Below are 23962 nucleotides of genomic sequence, written 5' to 3' on the forward strand. Positions count from 1 at the left end.
CACATAGTGTTATTAACGCTCCATCAGCCACTTGGGTCAAAAGTTATCAAAGATTAGTGATCACAGACAAGGTCTGGACAGTTCAACCCTTCTGAGAATTCGTACTACAGAATGAGACTTTCGAAATACGCAAGTAGGATTGTAATTTATTAAATGTATAGGACAAACTAAAGTGAAACATGTATATTGTATATGTACGTAAGTTTCGACAAGAATAAAGCGTTAATGATTTAATGAAAAATATAGGCTACAATAAGCGTACCGGCAACTAAACAGTGACGTCATGAGGGTGCGTCAATCCTGTAGACTTTATTTCACATTAAATTACCTATTTTAGACAGTTTTTTAAAGGATTATACACATCATGAGATATATAATCGCTATAAATATATCGCACCCAAGTAATTCATGAATATAATAACGATATTTTGAATCAAATTAATAAAATAAAAATGTGAGGGCCAGTGTAGTCAACATCGCAGTAGTAGTGACCGAGAGCAAGGGAAGGGAAGTGGACTCCCGCAAAGTCTGAAAATATGCCAGTGTAGCTGTGTGAGTGCCTAGTGGAGACATCATGGGTGACAGAAACTCCCGCAGGATCTGTGAATTGGTGAAACAGTCAGGGAACAGCGATTGTGCGGATTGTGGATTCCAAAGTAAGATGGACAGACGGGTTTTTAGGTAACATTTGATGTGTACTTTCATAGAGGCACTGGGAGTGGCTCTCGCCCCTTACCTCATGCTGTCAAACGTTGATAATGTCTCCCTCCTCACGTATGATTATCTTAACACGACTTACTGTTGCTACAGCCTTAATAATAATACACACATTTTTACCGGTATTAAAACTTCACAGGTCCAGTCTGTATTAAATTACTGCAATAAAGGTCAATTAAATTTGGGTGACATTTAGAGATGGTGAGCTGTCACTAGTTATCTGTAGGGTAGAATAATGGCTACACACACACACACACACAGGACAGAAATAGCCGAGGAACAAAGCATAATACAGTGCAGATACATACATACCTTTGTTGGTTGTGTTATATCCCCTGCACAAGTGACTGGAGTCTTTACGAGTGCCACTTTATAACCATCACCCAAAACATTTATTTTCAGGGTAACGTAGTTGTCAGTATGTCCGTCTGTGCTGGATTTACTGTGTACTTCATATCATCTGAAACAGTCGTGGAATTTCAATGTTGTATAAATTCAGAGTGATGTATGTGAGGTCTCGCCCACACATCCACTTAGTTGCTCCTAACAACACAAATTAGGACTCTATGTAGTCTTGGATGCCTTACCAGTGTACATAATATAATTCATACTTAAACCAAACAACCAGAAAATAAGCTAACATCATGAGGTTTAGATGATTTGAGTTTTTTATATAAATTGCCAATATCATGTGTAACAAGGCCTTTGAGAGCATCAGCTGTTTCCACTAACCCGAAGTACATAGGGATGTTAAGATCACCTGAAGATTAGACACCCCAGCTTATTGCCAAAGGGGTTTAATCATATGAAATAAGCTGGGTTGTCTAATTGTAAGGTCATATGAGATTTTGGTTCAAAATTTCACTTATGGGCTTTAGAGTATTCAATGAGGGAGGTAAATATAACATTTTAGCTATAGATTTGTACATTTGATTTAAACACCGCAGTATAAACATTCTCAAAAATATTAAAATCTAGGATTGTCTGCCCACTATACCCAAGGCAGGCTCCCTGGACCCCCTAATCAAGTCTGTTGATTTCTATAACCTTGGGTAGATAGATAGAAAGACACTATGGACTGTACACTTGATGTGTGTTTCCACGTTAGTGGTTCAGGAAGGGCATAATTAACTTAGGGTTTTATGGATTTTGATTATAGAACATTTAATACTGAAATATTAATGTGCTAATAATGGATCTGGTGTTAGAATTTTAAAATATGGATATTGTATTCATCTTCAGTGAAAATCTTTTGAAATGGGCAAAACTGAACCAGGAAATCTTTACACAACCTTTCTAACAATTAGAGAGTCCTTTATGGTCATTTTCGATAAGCCTAGGTGGGTCTGGTTGGCTTGTTTTACCAGTTTGAGAATAAATGTGTTACTCTACTGTGACCTCCATAATGTACAGTACATATAGCCTTTGTTCAAGGCTGATAGATGAACCTTTTTATTTGACAGTTCCAACACAGAATACATTAACTATAAACACAGTTCTGTACATTCAACTGATTCAAGTAACGTGTTTTATGAAGATTTAAAACCATTTGTTTAGCTGTGCCCGTTAACAATTACGGATTCCATTTCTGGTAAAAATTTTAGTTTGTCATCCCTGTGTATTTAGATATCCAAACTAAACTAATGTAACCTAACTGATTTCCCCGTATGACTGAAACTAAAATAATACCCCATTTCTGTGGTGCTGCTTGGAGGTTTCACCATATATTATTGGGTGTAGGTTGTGTGTACTGCACAGAAGTGTTGTGGTGTCTCTCAGTGCACAATACAGATGACCATACATTTAGGATTTCTTTGTGGTACTCGTACAGGAATGAGTCTCTGAACTTACCTTGACTGTCGATTAGTGTGGTTGTGCTGTTTTATCTCACCTGGGGTCAATCCTGCTTCAGTTTAGGAGGGAACAAACCTTTGACCCCTGGTGTACATCATTAGGGGCCTTATTACTGAGCACTACCAGTCGTTGCTGTAATCACTCTGAAAAAAATTGTCCCAGTTTAGAGAGATGTAAGGCCTCTTCACTAATGTATTTACTGTACCAGGTAATGTACAGTATTTTTAATGGCTGTACAGTACAGTATATGATTTGTCACAGTTAGAATTAAATATGAATTAATGTTAAGTTCCTGTAATCAATAAAAAGGCAGTGGTGCATAGCTTGTAACATGAATGTAAAATTTAGCTGTAAGAAAGGTTAGCTTTTATTATAACATTAGACTTTAATCCTGTTGGTCTAACTAAGAAAATAATTTTGCTTCTTTAATTACCTTTCAAGCTGGAGCACTATATTATATTCTTACAATTTATTGTGTAATACATTTCTCAGTAAAGTACTTGTGTAGTATGTAGATGTGGATGGGATTGAATTCTAATCAGATGTAGTAACAAGCTAAATGCCACTATGATTACCTGTACAGTATTAGTTTCATTTCATGTATTTCTAAGTTGGTGTTTTTAGCTATTTCTTAAGAACCAGCAAATTATTGTGATTGTGACCAGCACTAATCTCTTGAGTATTATGTGAATATAATTATAGTATTCTCTACTATGTTGATAAGGGTTTAATATTCACTACATAATAAAATCATATCAAGTGCAACATGTCACTGTCACTTGAGGTCAGGTGGAAGATATAATGAGTGACAGACCAAGCGAAACATACAGTACGGTACCTTATGTTAATTTGGAACAGAATAACATACGCACCATACCATGATACAATGCTTTAGTTGGTTATTTTTGTGTGCTACGTCATGATCCATAATGACTTAGTATATTATAGACATTTAATTTAACATATTCACCACATGTCAGTGTACTAGCCATTCAGGCAGTAGGTCGGTTCTTTGTGACGACCTTCATTGTCTAATAATAGTACACGAGGAAACCAGAGTGCAGTACATACCCAGTAAGAGCCTGTGATGTATGGTAGGGTCACGCTGGATACTGGTAACACCCTTTTCACATCTGTCCCGGGATTGAACCTGGGACGTATTGATGAGAGGCAAACATGCTACTGATGGAACAATAGTGAGTCTTTACTGCATCTGTAAAAAAAATATAAATAAAAAACATTTACCATCAATGAGCCTCAAAATGAGTTAGGGTTTCGTATATAAAGGTTCAGTTCTGTGTAGAGAACTGGGAGCCAGGGGTAAATACAGTAGTACTACTATGGCAGACAAAGCATTTATGAAACCCCTAAAACCAAGGATTTACCAATGTTAGAGCTCTCTTTAATACCAGCACAAGTTTTCATGAACTTTGGGCAACATCAGTAGAGCTGTAATCAATACCAACGGAACACCTATAGCGGGAGTAATAATAAGAGTGTGGATGTGATTTATGAATTGCCCTGGAGTCATCTCCATTGTTTACAGATGGTGAACAGTTGTACAGTAATGTAGAACAATAACACATGTGTCCATAGATGTGGAGGAAGGATGAATAAAATAAAAATAAATAAAATTGCTCTGTGATAAGAATGACAAGAGGAGCGAAATTGGGTTCACTTGACACAATTTCTTGAAATATAGTATTATATTATCCTCTGTTGTCAGTTTGTGGTCTTTCATGGTCCTATAAAAGGTAAATTAGACACATGTGTATTTAACTACCATAGGAATACTTTAGGTTCCTGGGAGAATTTTAATTTTCACTAAAATATGTAGCTACAGGTATTGTATTTCTTATATTCACTACCGAGTCTGTTTTGCATAAGTGACATAGCTACAGTATATTTAGTGTGGGTTATTGGTATAAAAGAATATGTATAGTTAAATGTTTGGAGCTATTGACAATGTTGAGAAAACTGTGAGAGCAAGTAAGGTACGTATCTGTTTACCACTGGCTTAGGGTAATATTTCTTCTAATATTATTTGGGTATAAATAGAAAAGCTACACTAATTTGATAATGTTCCTCATACAGTATTTTTCTTACAGATCCAGAATGGTCATCATTCAACATAGGTGTATTTTTGTGCACAACATGTGCAACCTGGCACAGAAGACTAGGCACTCATGTATCCAAAGTGAAGTCTCTCAAATTAGATAAGTAAGTAGTGTCCAAGTTGTACTGTACTGTGTAAGTGAAAGAGAACTGTTGGCTCATATACTGTACTGTGAGTGAGTGTCAGTTTAGGGTTTTCATTTATACTGTCAGCATCTCGCCATCCATTTTATCATTACAGTACAGTATTACTTTTAGGAAATTACTGGACTTCTTTATATATGTGTGAACTCGGCTTTCTCGGTACACCTAAATTAGACATTTTAATTACTGTATAAAAGACTAGGAATAGTATAGTGATCTCCAACATGTTTATGTTTTTAAATCTTTTTAACAACTCATTAGCTACAGTATTCCCTGTTGTATCATCATAGTTAAGTTTAAAAATATTACATATCAGTGGATTTTCTTTATTACTCTGCATCATTAGTATTTCCCAGGAAGTCCATTTCATTAGTTACTGTGCTTGATATTTCATTAACTGATAGAATATTATCTTGTATATAAAAATTCTCCACTGTATACCGGGTAGCCAGCAAAGGCAACATGAACCTCAAAGATGTTTATGTATTTACAGTACAGTAGTTTAATTGTTGTCATTCTTGTGTGAAATTTTAGTTAGGAACAAAATACTCAACATATTATAACAAAGAAAACTACCTCAGTGTACAGCAGTACAGTACATGCAAAATTATGTAGTCACATTTGCATCAGGTTTTGCTATTTATTTTTTCAGAACAATTTTGCTCTTTTTAGTACAATTTCCAACCACTAGATAAATTTAATTTCTTATGTCAGTACATTAGTTTGGTGTATTGCATATTTTGGCCTCAGGTTATGAGACTACAAGTACACTACTGTACTGTACACATATCCCTTTTTAACATGATTATCGATATGAATTTTACATGCAGTAAAATCTGTGTACAGTACTGTACTATATTCTCAATTATTACTAAAGAGTATCAGAGTAATCGAATAGTTGTGTGTAATACTGTATCCTTTTACTGTACGTATTATCTACATACACAGTACGGTATTAGAAAAATAACATCACAAGTAGCTTTATTTGTATTATCATTTAAGCTAAAATAAGAATGGATTAATCATATTTAATGAACTTTACCATAACTGCACAATTATTTATATGTTATCGTTTAACTTTTATTTTATAACGAACACAAATTAAGTACCTAGCTCAAGAAGAGGTTTGAAGCGAGCCAAAAGTTCCAGTGTGTGAAGTTATATTGCATGTGAGGCCTGAGTTTACAGTATTAGTAACTAGAATGTTCACATGGTTTAGGGAAATCCATGAATATCAACAGACTTTTTTTAGATACTATACCCACTGACCACATATCATATATACTCTGTCAATATATTTGCATTGTTTAGCAAGCTTTCAAAGATGGACATACAAGGTTAATTGATGCGAGGTGAGTCTTTCTTGATTCCAACAATTATAAAGTACTGTTGTATACCATTTTGTTCCCAGTACTGTAGTAAAGGTGTATCATTGGGCTCGATTATCCAGTGTTATTATCCACCCACGTACAGTTTTGTGTCCCCCCCTCACCCATTTACAGAACCAATATTACTGTACCATCTGCAACATTTGTACCCTTAAAGACATCCCCAAGTCGTCAGTGTTGCTGTTTGCTGGTGTATGAATGTGTGTGTGTGTGTGTGTGTGTGTGTGTGTGTGTGTGTGTGTGTGTGAACCCCTGTCATTAGTAATAGTTTCCTTCAGTGATACAATGTCCCATGTAAGTGAGATTAGGATGTGTAATGAATATCCTACAGTATTTAAACTTGTCTCAAAAAAATTGGTATCACGAGTTTTAAAGTTATGATAAACAGGTTTAATTTAAAAGTACCTAATCTGGCTTATTTGATTTTCACATCCTCAAAATTTTATGCTAAACAAATTAGTTACAGAAAATTGAAACATTAATATATTTTACATTTCCTGATGTCCAATAGGAAATTATTCTTTGTGTTAATTGTCTTGGTGTCCAACAAGAAGTCCTACATAGTGTTAAATATTCTTGATGTCCAATGGAAAGTCAGGCACTATACTGTATGTAAATATTTTTTGGTGTCCGATGAGAAGCTCTGCACTGTAATTTAACTAAAAAATTATGTAAATGTTATATGTCAGTTACCCCTACACTCTTTTTCGTCTTTTTTAATGTCCAAGAAGCCACCCTATTCATTGTTCCATATTTCTTGGTGTCCAGCAGTAATTTTACTCCCAAGTTTATTGATGTCCAACAAGAAGTTATGCACCATATTTCATCTTAATGTTTCGGTGCACTTTCCTGGTGCTTTTTTTTTCCCTGAATGATTGGAAGTGGAAGTCTGTAAAACCTGAGTAGGTACAGCAGTGTGTGTGTGTGAGTTCAATTCCGAGTGACAGCAAAGTAGTAGTAGTAGTGGTGTGTGTGTGTGTGTGTGTGTGTGTGTGAAAAATTTACAGTAATTTTAGAGTACAGTACAGTATTTTAATCTCCCATAGGCTCCAAGGAGTATGGCATATACAAGGTATTTATATTACTGGTACTATATATCTGTATTTATTACCTTCACATGACTGGTGTTATTGTGTGGCATACAGTCTTTGTCCCTCTCTCCATCAGACAGAAGTGGCAGGCATATGTGTGTATGTATGTATGTGTGTGTTTGTCCTTTCAGAATATAGGTGCCGTATGATGATATGCTTGAAAGATTAAATGGTTCTCAATTTTTATGGAATATATAAATAGCTTTCATTTTGCAGTGTATTAGTATTTAATAAAGGAAACACCTTCAGCCTCGTGTTACAAGTGACGGTAACTTGTTTTGCCGCCCCTAAATAACTGTCAGCTGATCTGTGATGTTACGTGTGACCCTTTTATATTTTGTGACTTACAAAACCTGTATCATTGTGGGAATATCGGCTAAATGCATCAACAGTGACGTGAAAGTACTGAGTGAAGAGGGACACTTTGTTAAAAAGTTACTGTTCAATATGATATTGTTTTTATTTATCACAAAAACTAGGAATGTGAAGTAATTTTCTTTAAATAGTGTAATTTCAGGAAGATACTTTTTTATATCATGACAGATAACTTGCACATTACTGTACCGTACACTATTCAAGTTGTAATTTGAACCTAACTGAAATTTTTTTTAATCATTTTATAAAAAAAAATTTGTAGATGGGACGATGAGCAGGTGGAACAGATGGAAGCAGTAGGCAACTTACAAGCCAAACAACATTATGAACAACATATTCCAGCGTGTTACAGAATACCTCATGCCGGAGATCCCCCGTAAGTACCCGTTGTTGTTGTTATTATCCTGATGCTTTATTATATCATTCATTTCTCAGCCTGTGTTGGGTAGTATATATGTAATCTTCTGGAGAATGGTTGTCATTTAAGGGTTAAAGACAAGAGTGAAATAAGAGAAGAGAGATGTGCAGTCATGTCGTTAACAACTACGGTACAGGTATTATGAATCTCCATTACAGTGTGTTGCTGGAACAGTGGATACGAGCCAAGTACGAACGGCAGGAGTTTATACAGGTTGATAAGCAGACGTACATCAGGAATTCATTGGAGGGAACACTAATGAAGAAAGCTAAAGATGAAAACAAATATTTTCCTCGTAAATTTGTTATTTCTGACAATTCCTTAAAATATTATAGTAAAGAGGTTAGTTAGAATTATTTTGCTTTCACAGAGTGTACAGTAGCTACACTCTTATGCTTCCCTCGTGTCTTATTCAGTTTGTTTTGTTGTACTATACATCATTGGTGAAATTCATGAATAACGTGTTGGCAAATTAATTAAACTACAGCATGTATTTTATTAAGTTGTGAAGTTCAGTGCAGTTAATTAGTATTATTTGTGTAAGTAGTGTTTGATGTTACTGTAATTTTTTACTGGTCTGGGAAGTTTTACACAATGCTTCATTTGATAATTTCAGAACTCAAAGGAACCAAAAACAACAATACAATTATCTGAACTGAATGTGTGCTTAGCCCCGGCCAAAATGAATCAAGACAATGGAATGCAGTTGTCATATATGTGTGACGGCTCTACACGACACATTTACGTATACCACGAGTCGGGGGAAATAATTATTCAGTGGTATATGGCCATTAGGAGCATTAAATTAAACTGGCTTATGGTTGCATATCCTAGTGTTGCTGCAGAGGAAGTAAGTGCAATGTTACTTTGAGTTCTTTTACAATACATAAGTGATTACAAAAGGTACTAAGATCTTTTAGTGAGTGGTGTAGTAACGTTTTGTATACAGTACTGTAAATACCTTTTGTTTCACATACACATGAAGAAGCCTTAAATAAGAACCTTTAATAATTTAATAGCAAATGTTATCAGTAAGTGCATCACACATGACTAAGTTTAAACACTTTTAAGATTAATTGGTAATTGACACAATCTGTTTTATTATTTACTTCATGTTAATTATTGTATCTTTTTCTTTGTGTGCATTGTAATATACATTTATGTAAATATATATACTGTATATATTTTTTCTCTTTCTAACTGAAATTTTAACTTTACAGCTCGTGCCATACCTAACCAACGACTTTGTTATTGAGGGTTGGCTCTCCAAGACAGGTCCTAATGAGAGAGATGCTTACAGAAAACGATGGTTTATTCTGGATGACCGTAAGCTCATGTATCACGAAGGTCCACTGGTACGTCCTGTTTTTAATCTTTGACCAAAATATTCAAACATTTTGTGTCATTATGTTTGTTGATTTATTACAGTATTCGAGTCATTTCTCTGCGTAGTAGGTCTATAAACATCAACTGTGAGTAAGGGAGTAAATCCTTCTCACAGTGGATGTGGTTGTTGATGTCTTTAGTCTCTCTCTCTCTAGTGTTTAATTTTCCACCAGTAATTTCTGTCAGATAACTCATAAGGTTAAAAGAAATTATATAGATAATATTATTTTAGATTTATGAGCAGACATTTGAATCATTCTCGTTGAGTATTATTTGTATGATGTTAATTGTTCACAAATAGTTTTTAAATGAAAGTTTGTACTAGTTTATTCAGATGGTAATTTTGTGATAGTTGAAAATCAATGCTAAACTAAGAAAGGAAGAAAAGAGATAAGGTGGAGGTGGTGTAGGGGGCGAGGGGAAATAGGAGTCAAACAACAATAACAATCTAAATTATTTCAGGATTCCTACCCTAGAGGGGAAATATTTCTTGGGTATAAGGATGACAACTACAGCATCAAGGAAGGAGTTCCAAGAGGCTGTAAGGACCACGACTTCTCCTTTTCCCTTATCACCCCCGAGCGGACTTACGTAATGTCCGCTCCAACGTCAGACGAGAGATCACGGTGGATGAATGCCATTAGTACAGTGATGGAGCGAAGCCTGAGGCCCCAGGACAACCAGAGTAAGCTGGCTCTCTCGGTCAATAAGAAGTCTGCACGCAACTCACGGCACTCGTGGTTTAGCTTTCCTTCTTTGTAGTGTTCTTGGCCACATGCTGTTAACCACAACCTATACTGTGTTTCCCCTCTCTTGTCTCCTACCGTTGTCATTTGGGCAGATGTTCTCGCACAGTTAGCTCGCTCTCGATGACTCATTTATTCTATATTACTGTACATTCACCAAAGTCTTAAACCCCTTGTCATACCAAAGCAGTTTTGCAATATTTTTTCCCTCGATGCTTTAAAAAGTACAAGTTCAAAATAGTGTGTGAGCATGAAGCATGTTGACTTATATAAATGTATGTGTGTGTGTATGCGTGTCAACATTTTTTCACAAGGTAATTCCTATTTAATGCAGTTTAGCCAGAAGTAAAAGTAAATATATGCACTTATTCTATCATTATTTCGTTCTTATTTTTGTGTTAGATTATTTTGTGTTATGGTAGTAACCTCTTCATACAACATGGTCCTAATATGATTTACCGGTACCCATCACTTCACTCAAGGAGGTGTCACTTTTTTCCCTCTCGTACACTTAACTCAAGATGAGCAGATAACTACATGTGTTTAATTTGAAATAGTTGTATTTGTCCCGTCCTTGGTGACCAAATACTACAATGGGAGTTTTTTCTTTGTTAGTTTTGATCCAATCTGAACTTGGTTGAATGTCACATAACCATTTCCTATTCCTAAACTTAATGAGATAGATATGGAAGAAATCTACGATGTTTTCTTTTGGTTAGTGAGTACAAGTCATCCCTCACACAGTGATCTGCTGTACATCGGTAGGGGACATAAATTGCAAAGTAAATATTATTAGTGTTGTTGGGGAAAGTGAGTTAAAAGCTTATAGTCTTCATGCAAAGTAAACACTGTTACATATATTTTGCTCTTGCATTATAAAATGCACTATGAATAAATCTTATAATGCTTTAACCCAGTCCTGCTCTTTTCTTTTTCCACATTGCATACTAACAATATAACACCTAATAATGCATGCCATATTAATCTGACCTGGATGCTTGTACAGTATTTACTCTCTCTAGTTGATCCCACCTTTATCATACTGTACCTGGTGTGAGTGTAGCAGAGCTTCCAATACTTGTGATGCTGTAGAAGATCAGAAGGTAAATTATACTTTATATTAATGCATTATTTCTAAGTTGCAGTTTATGAAATCCAGTCAGATTAATATAGTAATAACATTAACAATGCCTGCCGTAATATAATTAGTGCATGCTTACTAAGTATATCAGAAAGAGAAATTCTAAACCTTGACTACACATGTTTTGTTGGATATTGTTAAGTTTTATAAATGGAACTTGGCATCATTGTGTCTCAGGAAACCAGGACATATGTTGTCAGTAGAAATCAAAACAGGATTTTAGAGATGTGGACAATTAATATATTGAGTCTGTTATAAAGTACAGGACGTTGTGAAACATGGGAAAGTGTTGCAAGTGTTTAGTATTATAACCTGAGGCATTAAGTTAACTCCATATACTGAGGACCGCATCAAATGTTACAGAAACAGAACTTATTTTTTCAGTTATTGGAAGATTTTGAGAATTCCACTGAAAGCTGATCAGGGCTACAAAATCTGTAAGGATTATTATAATTCTTTGTACATGTGATATACTTTAGTGCCTCTCTAGTGTGAACCTCCATCACCTCAGAATCCCTGTTTGCCAGTGCTGAGGAAATCTAACTACAAAATTTTAAAGGTGTAATCACCTTGCACACACACACTTACTAGTTGTAGTCGGTGATGTAGGACTGACCAACACCTCAGCTACACTTGAGTGGAGATCTATTTGGTAAAGCAGTTTCCCTGTCAGCTCTAGTCACACCGCAAGATGAGACCTGTCTTGTCAACGTGTGTAAGGGATATCTGAATCTGTTCACAATGATAAATAAACAGAAGTCATTATGGGGTTACTTTAATGTTTTCTATGGTAATGTGCAGTATTAAACAGACAAAATGTTGGAAATTCATTATTTTTATCATTGTTTGTATTGGCACACATTTACAGTACAATTTATAAAAATGCCTGAGTAGGTTAGATGGGATCCAACTTTTGCAGTCCCGCAAAGCAATTAGACATGAATTATCAACATACTACTCTACAGTTTATACAATATTCAGAAATATAACTACAAGTACAGATTTATGAGTATAAAACACAAACAAGTGTTATACTGTAGATTCTTAAAAACGGTTTATCAATTTTTTTTTATTAGGAGTAAGATATTGACCACCTGACAACTATGATGTAAAATGTTTAGGATAGGAAGGTATGGGTGATCACCAAACTGAGATTGTGTGTGTAAGGACTGATTTGATTAGTATAGCATAAGATTTGAAAGAAAAAGGGAAATAATTATTTAACTTGAAAATTATTTAGGCTTAGTAGTGTCCTCAACCATCCCAACCAATGACCGATCGGATTTCACTTTCAAACCCAAATTCAAATCAAAATCCATTTTCTAAGAAACTACTGTAGATTTACTGTGGCCTGACGAACAGGCAGGACAGCTGAATGGATCGACAAACAACATAATAAACTTTGCTATACAGTCAAGGGAATACAAAAATAGTAGAAAGAATTAATTAGACAATTGTTTTAGTTTTGTTAAGGATAATAATTGTTGATATAGTTGATATGTTCAGTAATGCCATTAAATTATTGAATGAAATGAAGATAAGTGAGAGTATTGACCAAGTATCACAGTGGCGAGTCTTTGATTTATTGTTAGGTACAGTACCTACTGTATATATATATTCAGGTGCTACAAGTACATTCATCATCTGTAACTGTTACTGTTTTAGTGAATGTTGAATAATTCTTATATATTTAAAACATTTGTACAGTATATATATATATATATATATATATATATATATATATATATATATATATATATATATATATATATATATATATATATATATATATATATATATATATATATATATATATATATATATACACAATATATATATACTTAATGAACAATAAATTCCCCCAGGTATATTTAAATATATTTCACATATATTTCTTATCACCTGAGAATGTTAGATATGAATTATGTTTGACAAAATACCTGTAATTGGAAAAAGATGAGGATATTTCCTTGGTATAATAAATTAAAAAAAATTTCTGTTTTAAAGAACATACAGTATTATTAATTACTTGGTTATTAGTATTAGATATAGAGATTAAATGTTTTAAACTGCTAAAAGTAGTCATTAGATTTATGTTTATATTAAACACTACTAAGGGGTAAGTCATATACTGTAGGAGATAAGGGTACTATTATAGGCACACTCATATACTGTTACTGCTGACTGCTTGACGCTCTTGCTTGTCTTTTGATATCGTGCAGGTCTTCCCTATATGTATTATAGTTTAATACTTAAATAAACATGACACTTTACCTAAATTTACTATACAGTGAAACCTCCATATAACAGACTCTTCTCTCTGTGTATCTATGTTAGATGAGGTGTTTCACATCTAACGTACCCTCGATATAACGGATTTTCGTATCTATATACAGTACAGTAGTTCATTAGATGGAGATTTCACATCTAAAAGCATCTTCAATATAATGGACTTTCACATCTGTATACAGTAGTTCATTAGATGGAGGTTTCACATCTAACGGAACCTTGATATAAAGTACATGCATCTCCATATAGTCCATTTAATAGAGATTTCACTGTAATAAAGCTACAAAATAATTCCAGTTTTAGTTGGGACATATTGTTCATGTAAATGTTTGTCATAATTTGATTTCTATACTCAGCTTGCCCTTTCACATCAAGCTATATGAAGAACTAAAACTACAAGATTCATTTCATATATAAGATTACATATGTAGGCATTTTAAATTAAGTTTATAGTTTTTTGTTTGCTTTTTTTTGGTCCTAACTGATTAAAATTTCAGTTATCCATTCGGGCGGTCACAGGAGAAATCCCTTAAGTGAATGGCTGAGGAACAGGAAGCATCACTAAATTTCTCTCCCCTCAGCACCACCGTCACATGACCTAATGTATTATGACGCCACATGTCTTATAAACAAACCAAACAGTCAGTCAGTCCCCTCACCACTAACTCCATCCCTCTACAAAGGCACTTGATATCATAGTCAGTTCAGGAGCTCAGTATTAGGACCTGATCACTGCTTGACTTTATGGCCAGTCAGTCATTTTGTACAAATACATTTACAGTGACATACCTTTAAGAGTGGAAAGGTTTCTGCTACACAGTTTTTAATACACATTTTGTTTTATTTAATGTGTCCAATTATTCAGATATATTCAGCTAAATTATGTTGATATGTATGTGTGTGTGTGTGTGTGTGTATATGTATAAAAAGAGCATTTTTTCCTGTGCTCTGAAATACAAAATTATTTACAATATAATGGGAATATCTGCTGAAGTATCTGCAGTAAGTCATAGAATAATAATTTTAAGTGTCATTTTACATTTATTCATGTGCAGTATTAGGTGTCTTAAGAGAATGTATACACACTACAACAGATCTTCACATAGATCATATGAATGCTTATATTACAACAACAATCTTACTGTATGTGAGAGTCCTTGCAGAGCAACTAGTGAGGACACTGCTGCTGTTGTAATACAGTGGGGTATGCTATAACGAATCTAATTGGTTCTAGAACCTCGTTCGTTATAGCATTCATTCGTTATAGGATTAATCCGCTCCAGGCCCCCAAATACAACCACTTAACACTGAAAAATTTCTGTGGAAATTGTAAAAAATACGGTACTTTATCTTACCTTAGTGTTGTTAGCATGCAGGACAGGAGGCAGAGGAGGAGGGGGGGAGGAGAGAATTATGGAGAAGAGGTGGAAGGAGAGGAGTCACCCTTCCTAGCCCTCTTTGGTGACTGTCTTACAGGCACTTTGTCTGTTTATTTATAATTTCTTTCTTAAGTTCAAGGGTTATTAGCTTTCTCACTCGCTTTTGACGATTCATTGTCACAATTGTACACTTGTATAACAAAATAGTTATAAAAATAACAAGAATTTCCACATCAAAAGACGAAATTTCAACAAGTTCAGTGGTGCACTGACTACACAATGAACCAATATGGCACCTGACGCTCTTGCTGTGAGCAGCGGTACAACAATATTCATGCGCCAGATGAAATAGTCCAGTATTCATCCGCGTTCGTTGTAGGAGTTGCGTTCGTTTTAGCATTCTCAATTTTATAGGTAAAACCGTTCGTTATAGGAATATTCGTAGTAGAATCCGTTCGTTATAGCATACCCCACTGTACTGTGCAATCATTAATAGGATCTACATAAAAATCTAAAGCAGTGTGTAAGCATTCTTCTAAGACACTTCACTTGCCATTATTATGTTCAGATATCACTTTGAACGTATTTTTTCTTTATTATGAGTGAGTGTGTGGTTGGATGAAGTACCCCGTGGCAGCAAACCCTCACCATGTCAGTCACTTTCTTACATCAAGTGTATGCCTCTGGATCAATAAACAGCCATGCATGACATGTAACAAGAGACTGAGCATTTGATAATTTTTCTAGTTGCTAATAGCATTGCCTAAGCTAGAGTCATGATTTCTATAATTTTTTGTATTAAATCAAAAGTAGATCACATAAATAATGAAAGCATAGCTTGAAGCTTTTTATAATTTACCCATCCATGCTAGCATGAGTACAGTACATGAGTTTGTGAGGTTCACTGATTCCTCCCTGCAGAATGCATTTGCTTATGAGGCATTGAGCCGTTATATGACTTCAATTAAGACCTTTACTGTTTGCTTCTAGGCCACATGGTCAGGAAATGTTACAAAATTTATTAGACTAAATTTATGATTTGTGTTTTCTGTCCACCAAGAAAAGCATTTAGATGTACAGTACAGTACGTGAAAAGTAAGTTATTAAGACTCCTGCACCTGTGAGGTTAAAAAATCACCAAAGATTAAAGTTGAGGTGCTTGAATATATTCTTACTGTCAATGATGTTATAGTAACTTTTCATATGTTCATGTGTTGTCTTTAATGTATGCTATTTTTATACAGTACATACAAACAACAGATACTGTTTTGATGTAAATACAGTATACAGTATTGATTTTTAGGTTTTTCCATAATTATCGTACTTATGTATACAACATACCGTTCACAATTTTTTTTCCAACTGTGGTATTCAAATTAAATTTATAATACGTAGTACAATACTATATCCTCCTCTTCCATGCTACAGTACATCTCGTCTGTGTACGCATCTCACACTTTCTGAATAGCCTCATAATAATCCACTGATACAGTACTTAATGCTAACCTCGCCCAGCCATTTATTATACCATGAAATACTTATCTGGGAACAATCTTCTATATATTTGTGATTGCACTTTACGTCTTCCTGTGTGTCTTTCCTCACAAAATAACCTTTTCAAGTCAAAGAAAAGTTATGTGATATTATTTTTCATTTTCCAAGTCAAATAAATCCCTTAAAGAACACTCAAGTAACACTGTACTATCTTAAGTAACACCATCTTCACTTTTCACAACAAAGAGCTCCCTTGAAGCATCCTAAAGTAGCACCTTACTACAGTTACTTATTGATACAGTATACACATTGCAGCCAGAGTTTGTAGCTTCACTTCCTGTATTAGGTACAGTGTTCATGTATGGATGAATTGTCATGACTATGTTCCAGCTTTACCACCAATACTTATTAGAAATTTAGACACATAGTTTAATCTCCCGTTATGGATTTTTTTTTTTAGGACATTAGGATCAACAAACTAAGTACATGTACTGTATACCGGTAATACAGTCTACACATAAAGTTCCTATACTACATATGTACTGTAGTTCTGTATTTATATATGCACTCATTGTATTTTGAATAGATTTCATGAAACCCTCTGTACCATTACTGCATTACATAAAACCCTTCATTTAAAGTACTGTAGCTAAATTTGCAACAAATACTGTAATAACAAAGCTTATTTATTTTCAAAGGAATATGTAACTCAAAAATTACTGAAATGTTAATGAAATATATCCATGTAATAACTGAAAGGAAATCATTGAATAATTTTTTCCTTCTATAGCTCATCCTCATGTTTATTATCTGTTCCATTTATACAGTAAAATTGAATCTGATTAATAAATGTTACTCATAGTTGATGTATTGAATAAATATTTAGTGTGTACATGTATCATATGGTTTTAAAGGGTGTGAACTGTGAAGATTTTATAGTGCAGGAGTAACGGTGCTCAACCTTTGTGGATTTTACAGTCATCATTGTATGAATTATGTCATTATTATATTATATCAGTAGGATGTAATGTGTTGGTGTACAAGAATGTATGGTTTTGTCTATTGTATAAGTTTTAGTCTTCTAAATAAAAGTCTTATATGCCCAATATAATCTTGATTTTTTAGCTCAGCATCAAGACCTTTACACATGCCCCATTCCCACCCCAGAACACACACAGTGTCAGACAGTTAACCAGAGTGATGTGAACCTTTTTGTTGATGTGCCGTGTGTTAGTCTGTGTAACCACTATACTGTATAGTGTTTAAAACATGAAACAAACACAGTGAGGGATAAGACCCCAAAACAGTCAGATTTTATACTTTAACACAAAATAATAGGTACCACAATATGGCATAACATTGTACAGTATGTAAATTTAATATGAAACTAAAATTTTACTGAAAATATTGATTAACCCATAAATGGCGACTAAGGATTCCCTACCCCACTCCCATATGTGCAAAAAATGGAATGGAAGGCACATGAAATATCCATGATCATGGCCGCCGTCCCTACTGCTTACATCTACAGGTGATGGCCACCGTCCGTACATATAACATCTACAGATGATGGCTGCCATCTCTACAACTAATATCCACATCCACAGATGATGGCTGCCATCTCTACAACTAACATCCACATCCACAGATGATAGCTGCCATTTGAGGGTTAAGCATACAGTGTAGAGCCTAGATCTTACTGACATTAGTTCAACACATTTTTAATCACACAAGACTGATTGTAATGAATCGTCTTTCCTGTATCCTGACAAAGACATCCTCCAATTATTTCACTTTGTTAGTGTTCTAACACAGACTAAATAAAGTGCAGGTGAAGGTGAAATTAGAAATATCCTTAACTTGTAACTTTTCAGGTGACACATATAAGTGCTATCTCAAATGTTTTATTACAAAGAACTTCTACCAGAATTCATGTATATAAAACTCTCTTAAAGTTATGGCTTTCATGATTGTCCTGTAACTGTGGATGGCTGCATCTCTAGTTTAAGGGTTTGTGTGTGTATGTCCAAATATACCTGGTAATACCAGACATTACTAATAACCTGGTTGCCTCTATTATTATTACCTGTATTATTGTTATTATTATTACATCAGACTGACTGACATCCATGCTCCCAGTTTCTCACTGAATGTTATTAACCATACACTTGTATTTATAAATCCTTTAGTGTGATAATATTAAAAGAATGTGATTATATTTTTTTTCTCTTCGTTACTAAAAGGTCACAATTTCACTGGTAAATTACTGTTATTATCTGAGAGAAGAAGGTTATAACCAGTTGTAATGAGTTAAAATATACAAAACAAATATTTAACCCATAATGGAAAATGTATACAGTATATACTGTATATATACTGTATCGTACTTGAAGGTGTCATGTTGAAATTAAAGGCAAAAATGAGTTAGGTAATGTTTATCGCGGCTGTTGAAACGTGAGGGCAGTACAATGCTCGATGTTTAACTTAGCATATGAGTAGTGTTTACTGATACGAATTTCTCTTAACACGGTTTAATATTATAAGACTGCTGCTTCCACTTATTGTTCCCATCTGTGTGTTATGGAGTTGTCAACTTAATATATCTCAAGTGTAATTCAAACACAACAGTGCATCATGTGGGCCTCTTGGATAAGAGCTATTTTCCCTCTTCTCTGGTCACTGGCTATGGTGGTGGGGAACCTTGATTTACTGAATAGAAGTATGTTTATATTTAGATATATTTTGACTGTTCATTAAGGCAGTTTTTTCTTAGCATCGTGCACTGAAACTTTTAAAATACAGAGTGTACGAGTGTATAGTACAGTTCTTCATATTGTCCTCGGAGTAAGTCTTAGAAATTAGATCACAACATTTATATTTTGTAACATTAACTGCAACACAATATTAACATTTTTCCCTAACACTGGAGTACCTTATATTTTAAGTAAATGGGGTTATGACAAGGCTAATGCTTTTTATGTAGAGATGTATTTGGTAATAAAACCTTTGTACTTTTGGTAGACAAGAAAACTTCACTGCATGACTTGTACAGTATATCTTAGCTACATGCATGCACTCACTCAAAGGTAAGCAACTTTACTTCTTTTGGAATGTAGAGTAATTCACCTGTCCCTCATTATGTTAAATTAACTTCATCAGTTCTTGTAATATCATTTTTAGAAAGAATACTAACAATCCAACTGCATCTAGTTTATATAAATACCTAAGGGTGCATCCACACGAGTGTACATTTTGTAGCCATGTGATTGACGAGGGTATGACCGCGTGCACTAGACTGGAGTTTCTTCTTGTTGATCGCGTGTTGGCAACGAAATGTACACATATGTGGACGCACCCAAATATTATTTTTCGTTTTGTTTGATTTATCCAGAAAAAAAAAAAAAAAAAAAGAGTTAATAACCTCCTACAGTACTAATGCTGTTATTGTTGTTTATGTTACAGTGGCAGTCAACTTGGTTCGCAAGAGACCCGGCAAGTTTAGCTTAGACATCTTTAGTCTTGGCTGAAGCAGAGACCCATCTAAGGCAGCTTAAATATACCAAAATTTACTGTTATCATACAGTGTATCTACAAGGTGAGAGAGAACTGTGAATAGTCAAACTGTGCAATCCCAGGCAATAACTGTAGGCAAGATATTTTTGGGTCACTAAAGTTCGGTGATTCCTTAATGTTAAGATCTTCTGAAATTGATGGAGAAAAACCTTGTTATCTTATAGCTAGGAGATATATTATACAGTATTATAAATGTGATGTTCTTGACTCTGTCCATCACTAAATATATACTGCCCTCACTAGTTACCTTGAATGATACTGTGAACACAATAGTCATTTTTGTTTACAGTATTCGAAAACCTTAAATGATTACTGTACTCTACTGTATTTTAGGAGTTATACAGTTAACAGGAACCTAAAATTCAGTGAGTCTGCTCAATGATATGATTGGAGTTTATTCCTATTGATTTTTAAGTTCCTGTTATTGCATGTTCTAAAATGTGGTAATAATTTATGGTTCTCGAGTAAAATGATCCTGTATAAGGTGGCTGTTGGTTACGCTGGTGTAGGGTCCAAGGCGTACCCTAACTCCTGCAGTCTTTATTATGATCACTTATCTTTCAAGGGCACATTATATCCTGTTAACATCCTTGAGAGAGAAACTATATGTTGCCTTATTAAATTTTTTTCATTAATTAGAGACAGATGAGTTTGGAAATGTATTTTATGAACAGCAGAGAGAACAAGACACTGAGTACATTTGGAGATTGATGACCAACTACAGTACAGTACTGTATTTTCTGGGAGTACCAACAATAGTCCCGATAGATATACCTTGCATACAGTACTGTACTCAAAATATGAAAGAGACTCCATTGTACTGTATTGAATGTTGCTATTCATAGACGGTGTGTGTGTGACATTTCCAAACACAAGTGATCATAGCAGTGTACTATCTTGTTGCATTTGCAAATATTTAATATTATACGTACTACTAGACTGCTCAAAGAAATGTTTAATGGTAGTTCTATCTGTTAATACTTGTGTGGAGGATTTTATTTCATTTTTTATTTGAGCCTTGATAGCAATACATTCTTCACAAATAGTTGAAAGGAAATGACATGATCTCTAAGGTTTCTGTATCCATTATGTCATTTGTCACATTACAGTTGATGCGTGTGAAACCTCATTCTGGGACGTGAAAATTGTGTGAGATTATTTCCTGTACAACATAACCCACTTACATTAACCATGCTAAATTGTGTTAAGTGACTACTGTACACAGACATTACTCAGATGGTTATAAAAATAAATATTTACACAAACATAACACAATATAATAAATAGTTTCAAGCACATGAACACAGGATACGAGTGAAATATATTTATTTGGTCTTAAAGGCAGCATCCCTCCATACTGCACATGTTCACTGAGCATGAAAAATATATATTAGAAATTAAGATGTTCAAGGAATTATTCTCTGATAAAGTATAGGTATTTTTTATTGACATTTTGAGTCTATAAATCAGGAGAATGTATATAAATGTTTGGAGCTGCTAATATAGTACCCGGTAGTTACTTTGATTCTTCCAAAATTCTGAAAATGTTGAGTTATTATGCAGATTTCTTCTGTGTTGTGTTCTATGGTCAGTGGTTGTCACAAGGTACAGTTGTGTCACAGAAAAGGTTATTATATATCAGGTACAGAGTCAATAATAGTTATTTTACATGAAATATTGATTGGCAGTACTGTACTTGTCCTTATTTTATATGAAAAATTAAATCTGCCATAGTTGTACCAATTGTTATTTTACATCTTATATGACAACAGTTGATATTTTACACTACATTAGTCAGTGATAGTTATATTACATTAGATATAGAACTAGCAATAAAGAAATGACATCAGATACAAAGTCAATAATAGTTATGGTACTTTTCATCAGATGTGAGTCATTGATACAGTACTGGTAGTTAATTTACTTTTGTTATGGAGTGAAATCAAATACTGTATGATTTTCACATCAGATACTCAAATGAGAAGCTGTGGATGAGTAGCAGGCTGAAGAAGGAAGTGGTACAAGTGTTGTCATGTAGTGTAAGTGTGTGTGTTTGTCTGTGTGTTTATGTCTGTAATGTATGTGTCAGGCGGGAGCACAATGATCAGAGGACCTAAACAGTAAAGTATAATTGGCTATTATTAATTTTAAACCCATAAGACTAAGAGTACTTTAGTGAGAGTCAACATTAAGGTTTGTAGTGCAGTGAGAAATAGAGTGATAATCTTTAAATTTAAAAAAAGGTGACAAGTGGTAAAGTGAAAGTAGAAAGTAGAAAGACAGTGGTGCATGGATCAGGCATATAAAGGTGAATGATTGTTCCGGTAGATGAAACTTGAGTTACCAGGCGAAGCAGTGCAAGGAGGAATGTGATTTTAAATGGATTACTTTTTACATGAGGAAAGTTTATAGGGAAGACTAGCATAAAGATAGTGATGGTGTAGGTAGATAGATGTCAGTAGTGTGGTGGATGGATAATACAAGGAGGTACATTATGTAAGTTGCCACTGCACTCAATAAGAAGTACCGGGGTAATCGTAGTAAGCTGTTATCTTACCTTAAGAAACGCAAACAGAATTAGAATTGAGGACATTAAGAAGATATAAGTAGAGATTCGAAGTGATTAAGAAGTTAAGTACTGAGTGTTGAGATGGTCTGAACATGTGGAGAAGATATACTGTGTTAAGTAAGAGTAACAAAGAGGTAAGGAGTAGGGGAAGCTATTTAGTGGGTCAGAGAGTGTGTTAGTATGGGGTTATAGAACAGAGTTGCTTGGGTGTGAATAGTGCGAGGAAACGACCTATCATACGTACAGTATATTCTTATGTAGATTATTATTAGTCAAAAGGAACTTAGGATAAAAGCTTTATAGGTAAAAAGAAAAAGAAAATATAGAAGCATTTATGTAAGGCATCACAGAATCTAGTCTCCTACACATTATGGATGAGTGAATAGACATTGACTTAAGGAACAATACAGATAATTGATAGGCTGTGTGACAACCTACAGACAGCTGTGTGTGTGTGTGTGTGTTAGAAAATTAACAAACATTACATTATAGTCACTTGAATGAATACTTATCATTGCTGTCTGTAGGATTGCGTGTTTGTATGGCCATCCGTCCTTGGCATCCATATTAGGTTCAGTGTTAGTTTCTGCAGATGGGCTCAAGTGTGCTGGCTGTTATCAGAATTTTCTATGGGTAAAATGTACTTAAATATACAGTGTGTAAAGCTGTAAACATAAGACTTAGATGTAAACAGTCTGACCATGAACCCTTGGTTAACCTGTATTGGTGTGGATACAATAAAATAATACTGTACTGTGTAGTCATGGAGTCATTCTTTGATTATATTATTGTATTATTAATAATATTATTATTTTTTTTAAGGGGTGAGTAATACGTAACACAATTGACCATGTGATTCAGAAAGTGTTTTTTTCCCCAAGTTGATCATCTGGAGTAATGATAACTTGGTTGGTGAAGAAAGTATTGTGTTCTCTATATATTGAAGGATTGTGGCTTTGGCACAAACAAAACAATCTCTAATTCACATAATTTTTTTTGAAGCTTATGTGTTGTACCCATTTTTGCCAGCTTTATACTGATTTACCATATGCTAATGGTTGAAAGTTTTGAACCAACATTATACAGTGATCCCTTGATTAATGAACGGCTCAATTAACGAAATTTCGGTTAACGAATTAGCTCCCATAAGGATTTTTAGTTCCATTAACGAACAAAACTTCGATTAACGACAGCCTTACGAGAAACACGCTTTGTTGTGCGCATCAGCTGATCAGCTAGTCCACCAATACAGTAATTGGTTCTATGTTTACGTTCGTTTCCAG

General features: G+C 34.4%; 1 protein-coding gene across 5 annotated transcripts; it reads left to right on the forward strand.

Annotated features, from left to right (window-relative positions):
• The first annotated feature begins 470 nt into the window (after positions 1-470).
• LOC121853541 (arf-GAP with dual PH domain-containing protein 1-like) lies at positions 471-23439 on the forward strand. 5 transcript variants are annotated; one of them, XM_042347743.1, is made up of 8 exons: positions 471-656; positions 4680-4791; positions 7947-8060; positions 8261-8444; positions 8719-8952; positions 9323-9457; positions 9951-10173; positions 20000-23439. In XM_042347743.1, exons 1-8 carry the CDS (start codon positions 575-577, stop codon positions 20062-20064), a joined length of 1149 nt encoding a protein of 382 aa, XP_042203677.1. In that variant the 5' UTR covers positions 471-574; the 3' UTR covers positions 20065-23439. The 5 variants fall into 5 exon arrangements, with proteins under 5 accessions (XP_042203677.1, XP_042203676.1, XP_042203675.1 ...); XM_042347742.1 differs by lacking the exon at positions 20000-23439 and adding an exon at positions 14162-14976; XM_042347741.1 differs by lacking the exon at positions 20000-23439 and having other exon boundaries at positions 9951-11150.
• Positions 23440-23962: the final 523 nt, after the last annotated feature.

This window comes from Homarus americanus, unplaced genomic scaffold (genome assembly GCF_018991925.1).
Source record: "Homarus americanus isolate GMGI-L3 unplaced genomic scaffold, GMGI_Hamer_2.0 scaffold4896, whole genome shotgun sequence".
Lineage (NCBI taxonomy): Eukaryota > Metazoa > Arthropoda > Malacostraca > Decapoda > Nephropidae > Homarus > Homarus americanus.

Coding starts and splice junctions, on each gene's coding strand:
- LOC121853541 (XM_042347741.1), top strand. CDS start 575: ATGGGTGACAGAAACTCCCGCAGGATCTGTGAATTGGTGAAACAGTCA. Junction 657..4,679: donor TGCGGATTGTGGATTCCAAA/GTAAGATGGACA, acceptor TTTTTCTTACAG/ATCCAGAATGGTCATCATTC. Junction 8,061..8,260: donor CCTCATGCCGGAGATCCCCC/GTAAGTACCCGT, acceptor TCTCCATTACAG/TGTGTTGCTGGAACAGTGGA.